The sequence below is a fragment of the Wasmannia auropunctata genome, unplaced genomic scaffold (genome assembly GCF_000956235.1).
Source record: "Wasmannia auropunctata unplaced genomic scaffold, wasmannia.A_1.0 LD336074.1, whole genome shotgun sequence".
NCBI classification, from domain to species: Eukaryota; Metazoa; Arthropoda; class Insecta; order Hymenoptera; family Formicidae; genus Wasmannia; species Wasmannia auropunctata.
The window spans coordinates 8,045-25,860 of record NW_012026816.1 but is presented as its reverse complement, the minus strand read 5'-3'; the positions used below and the strand labels follow the sequence as shown (position 1 = coordinate 25,860).

Genomic DNA, 17,816 nt, shown 5'->3' with positions numbered 1-17,816 from the left:
TAATATCGTGAGCCTTGTGTGATAGAACGACCTCGCGATATAGGTATATCTTTTTCTCTCGGCTGTCCACTTCGAGTCGATCGCATATTTTTATTCCGAGATTGTGGCTCGACATTTCACAAATAATTCATATATATATATATATATATATATATATATATATACACTAAAAAGATACCGAATTACAAAGCTCGTGAAAAACTTAAGGCAAGCGAGACGCGACAGTGACAACGCTTGCGTGACAATTTTTTTCTTATATCCATATTGTATCCGCGATAGAAATTATACGTATATCTATTTAATAAAGCGCGCAAATTTTTAGTAGAATATTTCAAGTAACTCTTGCGTGTCACTCTATATTTTCTTTCGTATAGAAGCAATAGTCGTCAATTAACTGTTGGCATAATATATATAACGTAGATTTATGAATAAAAAAAGAACATACATATAATAACGCCAATAATTTTCAGCGACTGATATAGATTATGTATTAATTAAACTTGTCACTACTCAAAATCGATTGTTACATGACAAAATTAAGAGAATCGTAAGATTGCCGAAGTGAATCGAGATTATCCTAGTCTTGTTTAGTTTTCTTTTATTACATGCTTTGTATGCACAATTACATTACAAAATTGTATCGCACAGTGTTTACATTTCTCGTTTGAGTTACAAATAATACAATTGGAAAATCGAGGGGGAACAAAATTTTTGAAACAAGACAACAATTCATTGAATCCTCCCTTTGTCTTTAATCGAGAAGCGGCTCAAATACGTATTTCCGGCAATTTGATCCTAAACATGAAACACGAATGCAAAACTTTTAGTTATATTTGATGCTAAGTGTATCATTTAATCAGAATTTAAGAATGATTTTGACAAAACTGATTAATTTAATTATTTACATATCAAGTAGTATCTGTGAACAAAATTAATTTTATTTAGATTATTAACTGTTTGATGAAAGAATAAATCAGAAATCCTTACGAGCAAGTTACTTTACGGAGAATTAAGTAAGTTGTAAAACGTGAAACTACGAAAAGTCATGCGAAGGAGAGACGATCTCGGAGAAACGTTTATTTTTTTTTCCTAATCTTGGGAACACGGTAAAAATATACTCGTACTCGGAAAGTGACAATTTATTTGGTAAAAGTGTCCATTACATAAGATTTAACGCATCGCTCTTAGATACGATCCCTTATCTACGAAAGTAAAATCTACGCGCACAATCGCTACGTCGATGTGACCGTCAATGATGAATTTCTCCATCTTCTCCGCGCCGTCGGAGAAGGCTTTGGATACGAAAAGAAAAAAAACAAAAAAAAACAGGAAGTTTTATCTAATGAAACGCTGTCGCGCGGACGCGAGATTCCGATTCTCGGATAATTAGGAACACAATTGCTTTGCTTTGTATCTCTGGCAGTTGGAGATTGAACACAGAAGCGTAGAGAAACAACCGCGACCGATCCTCTTCTCTCTTCTTCCTTGCACCACCTGGCAGAAATGACGCGACACAACGATAGGTAATTCAACGGGAAGTTACAACAACAAAAAATAATGATCGACGCTGGCAGTCTCGAAGGGAAAGAAAAGCCTCACCGACTCACATATATATATATATATATATATACATACACACATGCATGCACACACACACACAATGCGATGACGATGATGATGATGATGATGATGACGCGATCGACTCCTATCCGTGTCAATGACTAAATAGATGTGCAAATAGAGTTTCTTCTTTTTTTCTTCCTTTCGCCTCGCAATATCGCCGGGTTCTCTCCTACGTTCTACGCGTACGCTTCGACACGAAAGTCGCCTAAGGAATCGAGAAGTTCTCAATGATTCGATTGAAAAAATTTGGCACTGATCAGCTGTGAAAAAATATCATCGTACTGCTCTGTGACTTCGATTTCCCCCCCCCCTCCCAGCTCCCTCTTTTCTTCCGTCTCTTTCTCTGCTAGGATATCGTACAACTGTTTCCTTGCCATTTTATTTTCTCCGTAATTGCCTCTCGCACGTACCGTATATATAATATATTCCCTAACAATACAGTCGTAATATTGATAATGCATAAAATACTCTTCAATAGTACAAACGCGATGTCGCAAGATCACGCGTTTTCTCTTTTTTTTTTGTTTTTTTTTCTCTTTCTTTTTAGAAATCCTAGCGAACTTTCAAGGTCGTCAATCATGAAATTCACCAAATCAATACGAGCAATACGCATTGGAGTTCGACACTTCTCATCGTGCATTCTTGAGAGGCTGTGAACACCGAACTGTCTTTCGAAAACACCGTGACTGGATTGTCGTGCGAAATACAAACTCATAAGCCCGTATAGGGGCTTGAGATATTCGAAGCAAAAATTTCAAATTCAGACAAAAATATAACGATGAAATGATATCTGATAGCATAATTAATTTTATATTTATTATTTCGCGATCATGACTATTTCACAAGCATGTCTCATATAGCAACAAAAAAAATGACGCAATAATAAATATGGCTCTCAAGATTGCATGATAATTCGACAATTGGTTGTCACGTACTCGCGCGCACAATCGACGCCCACAAGGAAAACTCGGCAGAATTTTGGGTAGTTAAACTGATTCTCCCTGAGTGGTGATAAGCTATTCTGTAGGTTTGGTGTTTTCATGTCTATACCCCTCCTCGCACCTCGCTCTCGTCGAATATACAATATTACTTTTATCGTACAATTTATATAAACCTAGATCCCTAATTAGAGTTCTTCTTTTTCCGCTTAAAAATCCCATCTCTAATTGCTAATCGGACTTACAAATTTTAGTCGGCAATACAATCGATTCCCTTACTTTATCCTATCTGTCCCTCGACCACCTCTAACGTGTCGTTCGAGTCGATGCGAGCTAATACTTTTACGTAAAACGCATTACACCCTAGGGTCTTGTAAAATAAAAATGCGGAAGGGAAAATTGATACACATAGATATTTAGCGAACACACATCGTCGCGGACGACAAAGAACACAATGCGGTAAAAATGTAATCAGTCGATCCTCTTCGTAAAAACTCTCTCCAAGCTCTTTCTGCGCCGCTCGACAAACAAGTACACATCGTAATCGCTGGCAGGTGGTCTCGGGAAAATTTCAGTGTTTTGTACGACAAATTCGAACATACGTACGCATATATCATTTATATTTATATAGTTCATTCGTTTAACTAGTTTCTGCGAGGCTGAGAAATCTCGTATTATGCGCGTAACCACGGTGCAAAAATAAAGCGACAGCACGGGACGTTATTATCCTGCGAGTGTACCTCCCCTCAATTCACCTTTTCGACGTCTAATGTCGGACAGACATTATTGCCCATCCTTTCCTCCGTTTTTCCGCAATTTCAACACGACACGACAACGACGAGACGTTATCCGTGAATTATGCATTCAGGCCGATCGCAACGGACACTTGTCGATTCTCTTTTCTTCCCCCTCCCTTCACAACTGTCGTTTTAGATTGCATGTCATTCTGTGATTTGCTTGCAGTATCACATGCAAATTTCTTCGCCGACTTACAAACGAGCTACATACATTTTATCATATATACCGTAGCCTTTGAGCGGAATACCTTACGCTTTTTTTTCCCTACCAAGTCTTATCTCCTAAAAATGTTCTACTGTCTAGCACTTTTTGATTTTGCGATTTGCATACAGCGTCGCGCACACGCTCTCGGAAATCATACAACAATGATGGTGCAAATAGAAAAATTGAAGGTTACCCTCACGGAAAACGCAGCGAAATGAACTAACTTCAATTTCGACATACACGCATATTACAGCGTCCTTAAGCAATGTATCTCCGACTTTTATATGATTCGTGCGTATCCCGATATCTTACAGGACATTATACTCGCGCGTGTGGCGATCTCAATACATACACATGTACATATATAATATGTATCGCACAAGTATTCACAAGTTTTTAAATATTTGCATTATGAAGATCTGTGCCGTGGTTCGGTCTTGTTTGTAATTTCTCATTGTGCCTCCTCAAATAATTACAGCTACAATTTCATTTAAAACATATTATAATTTACAACGTCACAATCATTCTCGTGGAAGATTCTGTTTCATATATAAATTTATAAATAGTTTTAATTTAATTATTTAATTTAATTTGTTCAATATATTGAATAATATAATTAGTTAAATAAATTAAATTAAATAATTAATTCTTATTACACACAATGATCTTCCTTTACTACATATGATGACGTCTCGATTAATTTTTATCACTTTTACAAATATCCAAAAAGTTCTGATTCTTTAACATGTACTTTATAATATCTTTAAAAAGTATTTATAAAGTTGTGTGTTTAAAAGAATTATGTATAAATGTTATAACTAATTGCAGTCAACACGAATGACCTAATCGCATGTACTAAGAAAACATAAATAATCCAATTGTGTATATCATGTGTACTAAGAAAAATGGACTTTGTAAATTGACGAATAGAAATTATATAAATCAATTGTTTAAATCAGTAAAAATTAATTTTTCACTGATTGTAAAATATCAAACTTCAATATATAAATTATTCTATACGTGCAATTATAAGTCTATTTTCTGTAATAGTTGAGGTACAAATAATATTATCGACCACGGAGTCATTGCCACCAATGTTAATATGCAATAAAGTAATATAAATATTGTCAACATAATTGGTAGATCGGAATATTATTTGTCTCGTAATTTTATAGTAGATCAAACGATGGCACAAAATCTCCTTTTATTCACATTCCTCGAGAACTTATGACGGCCAAGTATCGATAAAATCTACAGGTTTGAATAGGAAAGTTAAGTGAAGAGGGGGAATGGGATGAAGGGACGGCAGAGATGAAGTTAAACGAAACGATCATGCGTTCGCTAGAAAATGTTCGATTGCGATCAACCTACTTCACAGCTCTTGTTGGCGAAAGGCAGTGCTCGTCTTGTACATGTTGGGTATTCTCAACCCCCCCCCCCTTTTTACGTGTGTATATAAGATTAGAATATACATTAAATTAGCTTTGAAATAGGTTGCACTCGATATCATCATTGTCATATAGTACACACGCTGCGGTACATCTCAACAGTGGTACGCTAAAGAAATATTGGAAAGCTGCACAAGTAAAGCACGTCGGCTTTTAAATTGCGTTTCTTACAAAACGTTTATGTATAATCAGGAATTGTTGGCATACATGACAAAGCTTGTCGAAATCAATGTAACCGGTGATCAATCCAATTTTTTCTTCTCTCGATTACCGATTATGCAAATTTTGTTTGCCCTTTTTTTATCTTTCCTTTAATTACTGGAAATTACCGAAATTTCGCGTAATCCTTTTATCGCACCACCAGAAATACACGCAGTTACCGTCGTTAGAATGTACACCTACTGTATTATTGCTATTTAACGCGATAGATTAACTTACAGTCTAAGATTTGTACATCTGTGGATTTGCTGTTCAATGATGATGCCTACAAAGAGAGATAAAGAGTATGTCTCAAACGTGCCTGATTTTTGTCATTAAAGAAAAAAAATGCCAATGTTACGTTATAATAATGTTCCAGCGATACATTTTAATTTAGCATTTCTAACAAATTATTAAAATTGAATGATGATTACTTCATGATGAAATGTCCTTAATGTTAGAGGAATCTAGGGGATATAAATTTTCCTAACTGCTTCTTCGTTTTGAATTGCAACTTTTTACATTATTATGCATCCTATTTGAGCCTCCAGTATATTGTTACATTGTTACAGTTGCAATGCACATATAACTCGTATATATAAAAATCTAACAAGGTGAAAACAAGAAAATCGCAAAAAAAACTGAGTACTCGATTTGATGCAAACACGTACACAGCGTTTCAATGAGATCCACGGTAAGTCGCTGTCAGCTAAGTGCAAAATACTTAGATTTATACAATGTATACACGACTGATACATATGTAACACTAAGATACTTTGTGAAAAGATCGAGATATATGTCTGTACATTGTAAACTGCAATCGACATCACTAAAGCGATTCGATTTCATTTCTTTTCGTAAGTAAGAAAACGGTTTACCGATAAACATGGCGTAGAAAAATGTATATCCGGTTAATATCTTGCGAAGAAGCGCAGTTAGGTCTCTCTTACGATGAGATTGGGTCCTTTGACGTTTGAATAACGTATGTGGCAACGAAACTCGTTTTATTCTAATAATTATTATAAAATTCGCTGCTATCACGTCGAGTTTGTATCTACCTTCAGCTGGGCTTGCCCGGCGGCCCGTGGCTAGTCGGCGAAGGCCCATGCGAATGAAGATTATGAACCCCGCCCACCTGGTTACTGGTGAGGCTGGACATGGTGGGCTGATACATCGACGGCATGTAACTACTCGACGGCTGCGACGCCGACCTGACAATCAATAAAAATTTAGTAATGAGGTAAGTAGTGACGCGAGGTTCCATAGTAGAGCTGTTACTTTTTACTTACTTCGAATATTCGAAATTTCGAAGTTGCGAAAAATACATTCGTGCAAATTTAATTAAAAAATTAATTATTTATATTAACTTTACGATTTTAAATTTTCTGTTTTTAAGATTGTTTCATGCAGAGGAAGATTTAATAACGCCAAAACAATTATATTAATTTGTTATATTTTTGTTCATTTAAGAATAAATTTATTTTTACTTTTTTGAATTTTCTTAATTTGTTTTATTGATCATTATTAAGTTTAATTATTAACTTGTAATATTTTAGGTTCATTACTTTCAAATTTTTTAGATATAATTACGTATATACATTTTGAGCTTATACATATATTAATCCTTTTTATTTACAATATTTGTAAATTTATTTGCACAAATGTATTTTTCGAAACTTCGAAGCTTCGAAAGAATTCAAAGATTTTAATTCCGAAGCTTCGAATCTTCGAAGCTTCGAAGTTCGAAGCAAATCACCTATTCCGTACAAGAGCGGTCGATTCTTAGACCGATTCATCCTAACCCTTGTCTCACATATCGAGATCTTTGATCTTATTTTCCATGTATTTACATAAACAAGATAAACGGAATAAGGCTAAGGTGAAGATATTACTGACTCACCTCGGCACTCCACGTAATGGATCTGGCGTGACAGACGAATTCCGTACTACGCTAGAAGTGTTCGCCGGCGCTGGCGATACTATGTTGCTCGGTTGACCCTGAAGATATCCGGCTCCGGCCGGACTGTGCCTAAATTTCATCGCGAGAATGAACAACAAATTTGGACCGATCGTATCAACAATATTTTTTTTGCAAAGAACAGACGCGTTACCTCATTGTCGGGCTCGGTTGAGGCGCAACCAGTGATCCTCGGTGATACTGAGCGAGAGAAGCGGCCGCAGGCGGCGAAGGGTCCGGCGGCAGACCATTCTCCAATGTCGTCGGATGACCGCCGGAACTGGAGTGCGGCAAGTACGTGTTGTTCACTCGCGGTTCGCGACTCACTCTAGACACCGGTGCTGGGGCGCCGGGTGGTACTTCCGAGTGCGAGACACTAGGATGAGACGGATTCACCGTTGGATGTATATTATTCACTAAAAATAACAGAAAAAAGCACATTATGCGCACATATTGTCCCTTCATAAACGAGATACATATCGTCAAATGGCCGATCTAACTAACCTGGGTGTGAACTAGGTTGACCTGTCAACGGAATAGCGAGTCTAGCATTCACAGCCAATAAATGGTCTCTCCTTTGCAGGAGATTATTTACATGTTCTTCTAGCCTAAGGTTCTCAGCTCTCAATTGATGTAGGCAGGAAAGCAGGGATGCAACTGCAACAGATTTCGATAACGTTGCTGGATCACGTTTCATCTAAGTATCAAACGCTCACTTTCTGTTAAGAGGCTAAAGCGGCGTATCGTCGGAAATGGCGAATTTTTAAATAAGACGAGTTTTCGTTTACGAGACAAAAGTATATCGTAAAGCGTGGCATGCAGCTTCTTTCGATGACATTTTCAATCGCGAAAAAATGAAGCATAGTCTTCCCATAGATTTCTATATACCATAGATCGCTAGCTCCGAGAACTGAAGTGAAGCCAAATAACTCAGGAGAGGGGGTAGTAGTGTCATCTTTACCCGGTAATGGATTACATTCCAAAACGTCAAAATTTTTACCAACTATTATTAAATGTACACTAACACCACTTCATAAAGCACTGTACGTAATTACCGGATAAATATGGCTTCAACATAACTGGTAACAAACTATAGCGTGTTAGCAATCTGTTCTATAGAAATCTGTGGGTCTTCCCTCTTTAAACCAATGCAACGTTCTTTTTCTTTCTCTCTTGCCGTATATACTCACTGTCAAAGTGCTGGGCTTGCTCCATTAGGAATTGACTTCCCTGCTCCCATTGTCTCTCCAGCAGCTGATCGAGCGTCTGCGGAACTGTTCCACTGCCTAAAGTTCCACTGGTGTTAGCCGCAGTATTAAAACCCGTGCCAATCGCGCTGCTTGAGAAAACTGAAGTGAACGAAGTGGGCGGTACGACCGTTTGGCTAGATCGTATCTGCTTGAGAACAAAAAAAAATCTTAAAAAATTTGTCCTAAATGCAATTCATAAGGAAAAAGAGAATTCATGACACCATATAATCAACGTGATTTAAGCCGCAATTACACTAGCGATTGAGATTGAGATTGGATTGGAACTTGATCAATTAGAAGAAAAATAAATAGTATCAATTTCAATAAATTTTGCTTTGATCAAATTCCAATCCAATATCAATCTCAATCGCTAGTGCGATTACGGTTTTATGTGACTTCAAATTCAATATGACAATACAAGTTGATTTCCTTTTACGTACAGATGCTATTACTCGATTGTGCAGCTGTGGTCCGATCAAGTTTGTATTCGAGTTACTCGCCTCTGTAAAAATGGAATGAGCCTCGAGCTCCTGCGAGAGCGTGTCCGACATCTTTTGTGCCATCGTCGAAGTGGGATTCAACTGATTTCCCAGCATGTGCGGTGCACTGACTCCATTTTGAAATCTAAGAACAGAAGAGAGACATTCGCACATTATTCCCGCGTTTGTCCAATCGATACGACGAAGACACGTTTTCTCCTCTTCGCAAATTTCTTACAGCTTCACGTTGTTCTCCTCCTTTATCGGGGCGCTGGCGAGAGCAGTCGGTGTGGTCGACGCAGACGGAATGGGCGTGGATGCGGCAGCTTTCCTCTTACGTTTGCCTGTGCTGCTGCTCATACTCTCCGATCCAGGGCTGCTAGGCGGCGACTCCTTGACGGTCGGCCCCATGATGTTCAGCGTGCCCGTGCTGTTGATGCTGCTGAAGTGGCCGACGGTGGCCGACGCCGGGCCCTGAATAATCGACGACACCGGGGCGACCGTGGCGGCGGGCGGTGGGGTCTGATGATTGTTCCTCGCGCCTCTCTTGGACGTCGTCACGACTGGGGTGCTGGTTACGACCGAAGTTACGACCGACAGGACCGCGGTCTGCGATTGCGGCAGTGATGATTGGCTATTGGACGAGCCACGCTTCGGTTTACGGGGCTTCTCCTGCTTGTCCAACGACTGGGAACTGAAAGTATTCACGAGCATATCGAACGGTTAGTGTCAAGTTTGAATACGTCTCCCACGTTAAGATTTTTTGAACTGATAAAATTAAAGATTCACACAGTATATAACAGGGTTGTTTATCTACGCATAAAATATAATACTCTACGTTTACGTGTAGACAATATAAACTATTGTATAAGTGTCATCTATGTAGACAGTCAGGAGATTATATTTATTCATTTAATAAATACATATAATTTAACGTTTATGTAAAAAAAAAAACTACCATTTGAGTAAGAAAAATTCTCTGGTTACATTCTTAATCTTAATCTCGTAATTAAATTAATGTTCAAAATACATCAAAAATGTCCTAAAGATGTCGTGGTATCTTTAGCCTATTCCTAGATACATTTTGGACATTTCTACTGTGGATAGAGACTGCTCTATAATTTAATTCTTTTACATTTTATATATTAGTGATACAATTTACAATATTCTACATAGTTTACAAGTCTAGATTGTCTATGTAGCAGAAAGACCATGCAAACATCATGTAGATTTCACGTAAATAATCCATATAGACGTAATCTTGAAATCTACGGCAACCCTGGTATATAATATTATCGAGCAACAAGATTCGCTTGGACTGTACTGGCGTTTTTCCGTTTCTTAATTTGCATTCAACATTAACGGTCAATCCTGATACTCAATTGTAAAATACAAAAATGTCCATTATTTTACATAACAATGGCTAGCCAACGGCATGGCAATAAGAGAAAAAAAACCGTTATTTCTTTAACGCACACGATCGGGAAATCATTCCCCCGATGGGGAGGAAAGTACAATTCTTTGAACGTTCTCAAACCGTTTTGACAAAAACGAGGAGTAGGATCAACGCACGCTGAGGCGGGCCGTCACGACGTGCCATTTACGATGTCACGTTACACCCTTCCGTCGCTCGTTGCCCGTAAGGCGCCTCGCCGAGGAAAAAACAAACATAACCTCAATGCCTCCTGCTCGCCACGACCTCCACGGACTCGAGTACGCGCGCGAGCGGAGTCGCGGGGCCGCTCGTCGACGGCACGGCAACGACGACGTTTTTCTATCTCACTCTTTCTCCCTCCCTCTCCCTCCGCTCTCGTCTTCCGACCGAGGTTACACGGCGTTATTACACGACAATATCGCACACAAACACGTCGCGGTATCGCAACAATTCCGCGATGCAATTATTATGCAGCGCGCGCGCGCGCGCGCGTGAGTTCGCTCGCCCAATGACCCCGAGTGAACTGCCGTGCTCAATACACAGGCAGAACACCGATGTAAACACACGCTCCATCTTCCGTCGTACTCGCCGACTCTCGCGGGCCCGAGCCGAGCCCCGCTCGTGCTTCCGCTCGCGGGGGGCGAATGCGCGCGGCACCCGGGGTGCCGCGTCCCGACGACCGTCGTCCCCCCATGCTCGACCGGACCGCCCGCGCGCACGGTCGGGGACGAGGGATCTCCTAGATGGAACGCCCGATTCCGGCGTGGGAAGAGGTTAGAACCTTGACCACCTTGTTTACTAATCGCGCCCGCCATTTTGAACGCACGCGGCGCGCGTGACACAATCCTCGGGGGTCGCGCGCTCTCCTCTCCTCTCCCTGACCACCTTCTGGATCGTCGCTTATGTGAAAGACTCGTGGCACCTCGCGGCACGCTATCTGTTGTCGCATTTTTACGCACAGTCACCGCACAGATTTTTCACCGCGAGTTCAACGTTCACAAGTCTTTGCAACAATAATGGCAGAGAGAAAGAGAGAGGGAGAGAGATACACATTCACACTTTTTTCTGATTCACACTGCAACTTCACTAAACTTCAATCAAAAATGTAATATTTCCCCGTTGCGATTATCCTCCTCCTGTGGCAGAATTTTACACGATAATATGTACTGTAACACAATCACGTGACGTAATTATACTTACAACAAATGTATTGATTTATTGGTCAGTTCTAAACAGAATGGTAAAGGCATGTAACTTGTTTTCCTAAAGGTCCATCTATAATGAGAATAGGGTAACTGTCCTTATTAGTGTACCTGTACGTCCCTAGTGTGCTTTTATATTTAAATAAGTCATAAAAATAAACTGGTACAAATAAATAGACAGTGTTTTTTTTTATTGAGTTAAAGTATTAATTTAATAAAAAAAACACGGTCTATTTATTTGTACCAGTTTATTTTTATGGCTTATTTAAATATAAAAGCACATTAAAACGTACAGGCACACTAAATAGGGACAGTTACCCTAGCAAGTCGTAAGAAATTGATCAATCACAGTCGAACATGAGAAGAATAATCCATTGTGATTGATCAATTTCTTATGTCTTATGACTTATTTCTTACTCTCTCTGTCTCATTGTAGATAGACCTTTAAAGCCCATTCTACAATACGTTGTATGTCGAGTCGTAAGCCGTAAAAATTGACTAATTACATCTGAATGTAAGAATAGTATTCGATTGTGATTGGTCAATTCTTATGGCTTATGACCCAATGTATTGTAGAATAGGCTTAAGACTTGTAAGAACTTATGACTGGAATTCTATACGTGCCGTAAGACGTAAGATCATTCATAGAAATCTACGATTTCTCATAAGTCTTACAGCTAGCAAGAAGTCTGTAAAGATATTGAATAAATATTGATTAAGCGACGTCTACAATGAGACTTAAAATTTAAGATTTAAGAAAATTGGCCAAACATAATTGATTATTCTTCTCACGTGAAATGAATAATCGACTATAATTAGTCAATTTTCTTAAATCTTAAGTCTTAAGTCTTATTGTAGACGACACTTTAAGGGCTTTCTACAATAAGCCGTTAGTCACTACTCATATCATACTAAGAATTGACCAATCATAGTCGAATATTTTTCTTATATTCAACTGTGATTGGTCAATTCTTACGATTTACGGTTTACGATCTGACATACGACGTATTGTAGACAGTGTCCCTTAGTGTCGGTTCACAATAAGAACTTTAAATCTTACGCCGTAAGATATTGATTGATATCGAATTACAATCGATTATTCTCCTCATATTCGACTACGATTGGTCTATTTCTTACTGCTTAAAGCTTAAAATCCTCATTGTGGACCGACACTTATAATCACCAAATCATAAGTTCTTACAAGACTTAGGCCCCTTCTACAATACATCGTATGTCGGGTCGTAAATCGTATGTCGTAAGAATTGACCAATCACAATTGAATGTAAGAAAAATATTCTATTGTAATTGGTCAATTTTTGCGACTTACGGCTTACGACCTGACATACGACGTATTGTAGAAGGGGCCTTAGGCCTGTTCTACAATACGTCGTATGTCGGGTCGTAAGTCATAAAAATTTACCAATCTCAATCAAAGGTACGAGGCTTTCTACAATAAGCCATTAGTCACTACTCATATCATACTAACTAAGAATTGACCAATCGTAGTCGAATATTTTTCTTACATTCAACTGTGATTGGTCAATTCTTACGATTTACGGCTTACGATCTGACATACGACGTATTGTAGACAGCCCCTACTTCTTGTATTCGACTGTGATTGGTCAATTCTTACAACTTACTACGTATTGTAGAACGGGTCTTAAGATCCATCTACAATGAGAGTAGTAAATCGTAAGCCGTAAGAAATTGACCAGTCACAATCGAATATGAGAAGAATAATCGACTGTGATTGGTTAATTTCTTACGGCTTACGACTTACTACTCTCATTGTAGATGGACTTTTAAAGGTTGATCTACAATGAGAGTAGTAAATCGTAAGCCGTAAGAAATTGAACAATCAGAGTCGAATATAAAAAGAATAATCAACTGCGATTGGTCAATTTCTTACGGCTTACGACTTACTACTCTCATTGTAGATGAATCTTTAAGCCCGGTCTACAATTGCGTAAGCATAGTTGCAAGTAGTTGTAGTTGTAAGAATTTACCATATCGACAAATTCAAATCAATATTCGACTGTAATTGATCAGTTCTTACAATTACATCACTTACAACTACGCTTACGTAATTGTAGACCGGACTTTATGAGAACAAGTTACGAGCCTTACGATTCTGTTTAGAATTGACCCATTGAACTGTGTTCATCGCTCGTCTGCTTTTCTTGAATGCACGATTTTTTTCTTTGCATTTTTTCGGAAGAACCTTCAATAGCGAGCGAGCTTTCTCAACCAACTCGAATCGCGGTGAGGACTTACCGAGATCGTTTTATCGGTGCACTCTCCGCGATGAATCTCTCAGTGCTCGGCATCGTACTCGACCGCGGCTCCGTATTGGCCGCCGTGGTGATTATGTTCTGCTGAACTTGCTGAACTTGCTGATATATCGTCGTCTCGCTCGTCACCGCGCCGGCGAGAGAGGTAGCGATCAGCGGCACGGACACGACAATGCTGTTCGACGTAGTCGTCGGCGACTGGGTGACGACCGAGGACTGGGTCACCGGCATCACCACAGGGGTGGTGGTTGCCTCCGTGGCTACCGGCGTGCTCGACGCCGACTGAATCGGGCTCTCCACTTTCGTCTGCAATCGGAAACATAACATGCGTTATCGCCACGTCCCTCGGTATCCCGCTAGTACAGGCTTTCTACAGATAAATGACTAATTCGTCGTAGGCGCGCTGAAGAAAGATCGAGATAAAGCAAACGACGCGATAACAATTCAATTATACCTTTGACTCCGAAAGCCATTTTGTTTGAAATAGCTTCAACAGATACACGTTAATGGATTTATAGGAGGAATTTTTCTGATTTGCTTATCGCACTTATCAAACTTTTCGTTAATCTACGATACAATTGATTGTTTAGAGATACTGTCCCCGAATAGCAAGACCAACCATTCGTGATCAAATGATTTTTTGTGTTTATTATTATTTATTATATTTCCTGTTTATTACCATAAAATAATTTCGTTCTGAAATATCTAACAGGTTAAGTGATGAATAAATAGTGGTTAGCGGATAAATAATGATTAAGTGTCTTCATTTATACTTAAGTATGTAAGGTGATTTTGCAGGCGGAATGTTTTAAACATTTAATTTTTCAAAAGACGCAAGCTTTAAGTCTTTACAATTTTGTTCTTAATATTTGCAACTTTAGCATAAAATTTGAAAATTTTGATCATATTCTAGAGATACAATATTTTAAATAAATGTAGAAATGTTTTTCTGCCTTAATAAAAACCATTATATCAATGTTTTTATAATATTATACATAAACATGAATATTTCACAAACAAATTAATATTAGTTATTCTGTAATATGTATTCATAGTTTTCACAAGTGAACAATAAAAAATCCACATACAACGTCTAATAAAATATTATTTCGCACTATTTCTTTATATACTCTAAATGATTCAATAGTAATCTGTTCGCATCAGTTATACCGGCAATTTATTACGAATTAGAACAAAGTATTGAAACATCGTGAGATCAAGTCTTAATTTTTACTCCTAACTGCTGCTAAATAGAGATTGTGCAAGTTCAGACCAGGCGCTAAATTAGTTTAATACAATAGAAAGATCTTCACCTTCTTCGATTTTTCCGGTTCTATCGTCACGCTCAAGCTAGTGACCTCGGTGATTGTTGGTTGCACGTTGTTGCTCGGAACAGTCTGCTGCACTATGGAAATGACCGATCCGCTGGCCTCCGAGCTGACCGACTGATTCGAGTTTTCGCTTGCTATCACGGTCGGCGTGCGCGCTCCGGTCTTCCTCTTCTTGCTGGTGTGACTCGACGTCTTGTTGGACGTCGAGTTGGACTTTCCCTGACCGCCAACGTTCTTGTGCGCTGTGTTCGAGTTGCCGGCGTTCGTCTTCATCGCGGAAGCGGTCGTCACCGTGGTGACAGTGGTAACCGTGCCGCTACCTCCGCCGCTGTCATGCCCGAACACGCTCTCCGACTGTGTGACAACTGTCTCGACGAAGTTAGAAGTCGTGAATTTGCTGCTGGAACTCGTGGAAGAATTGTCTTTGGGCGTATTGCGACCGCTGCCACCGCTCTTGTCGTCCGCAACTCCGTTTATCTCTAAACTGGGACTAGCATTGGATTTACCCTTCGCATTCGCGCTAGACTTGGAGCTCGAGCTCTTCCGTTTGCCGCTCGTCGATTTTATTGGCGTCTCCGCCTCTTTCTCCGGCGACGAGTCCGATGAACCATTGTCGGCGGGTATCGGTTTATACGGCGGTATCGTCTTCACGTTACCGCCCTTTTTCTGCAAATTAATCACAATTATTTAAGAAGCTTTCATTCACAATGTTAATTAAATACCTAAGCAATTGTCTGATATTCGTTAATTAATATGTATTCAATGCTGAATTATTCACCAATTTCGAATAGTGATGCTGGCAGTAGCCGCAATATTTAACATTGTCGAGATAGTTGCCAGCTTCCTCGCAGAGCAAGCCTAGAGCCTGTGCGCAGGTGACGTGAAATTGTTGCCTGCAGCCCGTTTTATTACACTGCATGCAAGCTCCTATGTTTGCTCTGCTACCTCTTCCTTGTTCCTCGCAGATGTAACATGTCTAAAATCATAAAAATTTCTATACTACAAGACGTAAGTAAAACAATATTGATATTAAACACAGTAAAGAATTCATTTCGCAGCCACACAAGTGACGTTGATGACGTTCACCTTGCTAAATCTCTCCTGAGGAATCAGCTCCAGTATAATTGGTTCCATCGTAGTCACGTTACCGAATCGAACTTCCGGAATATAGAGAGCACACACGACGTGCGCCCAAGTGGCCTGATTTGTCCTCTTAAGGGCTCCATCCCGACTCGGACACAACTCACAGCGCTATTTGAAAAAGGTATGTTTCAATGAAAACGTTCATATTCCATCATAATAAATGAAGGAACAGATATATCGAACATGTAGTCTGTTACAAAAAAAATAAGAATATTGCGAAAAGCATTCTCGAGCGTAAAGAAACGATTCTCCATACCACTCGAGCACTGCGCTCCTGTGACTCGCATTTTCTGCAATACCATGGTCCCGTTGGTACAGTAACAATGCCATAGCATGCTGTAAAACAATAATACACGTTATTCTACAGTTCAATACAAGGAGGGAGAGTTGAATTTTGCGGTCTTGACATGTGATAAATATACCTTGGTGCACAGCAACGGTACATCCCTGTCCATCGCAATACACCAGCGGATTCTCTGTCCAGCCCCTCTCGTCAGAACACACGCAGCACCCTCCGAGCATCTCCTTCATGCTGTGCCCCGAGCAATTCGGAAGACGAGACTAGCATGAGGAGCTAGGCGACGGACAGCGAGTGTTGGCTACGGGTAGACTCGTGTCGCACGTGTCGCACGATTGCATTCTGACGTCTCCGCGGCTCGCAGGAAGCTCCCCGTCGACGGCCTCTCTCCCTTTGTCCCACGCGGTGGAGTCCCACCACCGCCGCGTGTGCACGACACCCCCGGCACGATTACGTGCGGTGCGGCGCGGTGCGACGCGGCGCGTCGTGGCGTGGCGTTGTGGCGGTACCGCGCGCGCGTGTCGCGTAAACGAGAGAGATGAACGGAAAGGGAAAGACTTCCTCGCGCGAACGCGAGGACCTACGGTACACGCTGGGACGCGAGAAACGCGAGCGAAACGTGCATGCACACGCGCGCGCGCGCGCGCGCGTTTTTCGCACGAAGGAAGCACGCGGGGAGCAGCGCCGTCGGTCGAGTGGACGTCCACGGATTTGCCAAACCGACGCGACGAATCGAGTCGTACGTCGGGCGAACGCACGTGCGGATGCAGACGGCCCCCACGCACAGAACGTGTTACGGACGGCCCGTGTATTTACGACGGCGCTCTATTTGTTTCCTTGGTCGGCCATCTTATTTTTGCTTGTCGCGCGCGAGCCGCGCACGCGCACGCCCGACCGCGGCGCCTCCACAAGGCGCGTCCATACTTTCGCTGTTAATGTCCGTTTCTATGTAGATGTAGATTAGCGCGTTTTCGATTTGTTGACTCAATGGCCTAGTTTACACCGTTAAATTAATTGATACGAGTATCAGGTTGGCGCAAACTAAGTACTTGATACGTCACTGTTTACACCGATTTATTTCGAAATAAGTTAAGATAGGTTTTTAGATTTTTCATTTCACAAAACTTCTAATTCTAATTTTAATCTTAAAGCAACTTTAACTTAATGCAGCCGTGACGTATTTAATCCGATTGAAAACGACTAAGTATTTACAGTGCGTCA

General features: G+C 40.3%; 1 protein-coding gene across 3 annotated transcripts; it reads right to left on the bottom strand.

The window, feature by feature from the left end:
* Positions 1-2,640: 2,640 nt before the first annotated feature.
* Positions 2,641-17,038, bottom strand: LOC105449554 (protein AF-10-like). Of its 3 annotated transcripts, none has more exons than XM_011688814.1 (14): positions 16,720-17,038; positions 16,554-16,633; positions 16,241-16,405; positions 15,933-16,130; positions 15,137-15,820; positions 13,807-14,129; positions 9,134-9,589; positions 8,917-9,040; positions 8,357-8,561; positions 7,671-7,823; positions 7,321-7,582; positions 7,110-7,238; positions 6,268-6,420; positions 2,641-5,495 (listed from the first exon to the last, which is right to left on the bottom strand). In XM_011688814.1, the coding sequence occupies exons 1-13, from the start codon at positions 16,826-16,828 to the stop codon at positions 6,270-6,272; spliced, it is 3,039 nt and encodes a 1,012-aa protein (XP_011687116.1). In that variant the 5' UTR covers positions 16,829-17,038; the 3' UTR covers positions 2,641-5,495; positions 6,268-6,269. The 3 variants fall into 3 exon arrangements, with proteins under 3 accessions (XP_011687116.1, XP_011687113.1, XP_011687114.1); XM_011688811.1 differs by having other exon boundaries at positions 8,357-8,564; positions 8,857-9,040; positions 16,720-17,037; XM_011688812.1 differs by having other exon boundaries at positions 8,857-9,040; positions 16,720-17,037.
* Between the last annotated feature and the right edge of the window lie 778 nt (positions 17,039-17,816).

Excerpts from the sequence above, each read along its gene's own strand:
- LOC105449554 (XM_011688811.1), bottom strand. The coding sequence starts at position 16,828 with ATGAAGGAGATGCTCGGAGGGTGCTGCGTGTGTTCTGACGAGAGGGGC. Across the intron at positions 7,583-7,670 it reads TCAACCTAGTTCACACCCAG|TGAATAATATACATCCAACG; the intron begins GTTAGTTAGATC and ends TGTTATTTTTAG. Across the intron at positions 6,421-7,109 it reads CCATTACGTGGAGTGCCGAG|GTCGGCGTCGCAGCCGTCGA; the intron begins GTGAGTCAGTAA and ends ATTGATTGTCAG.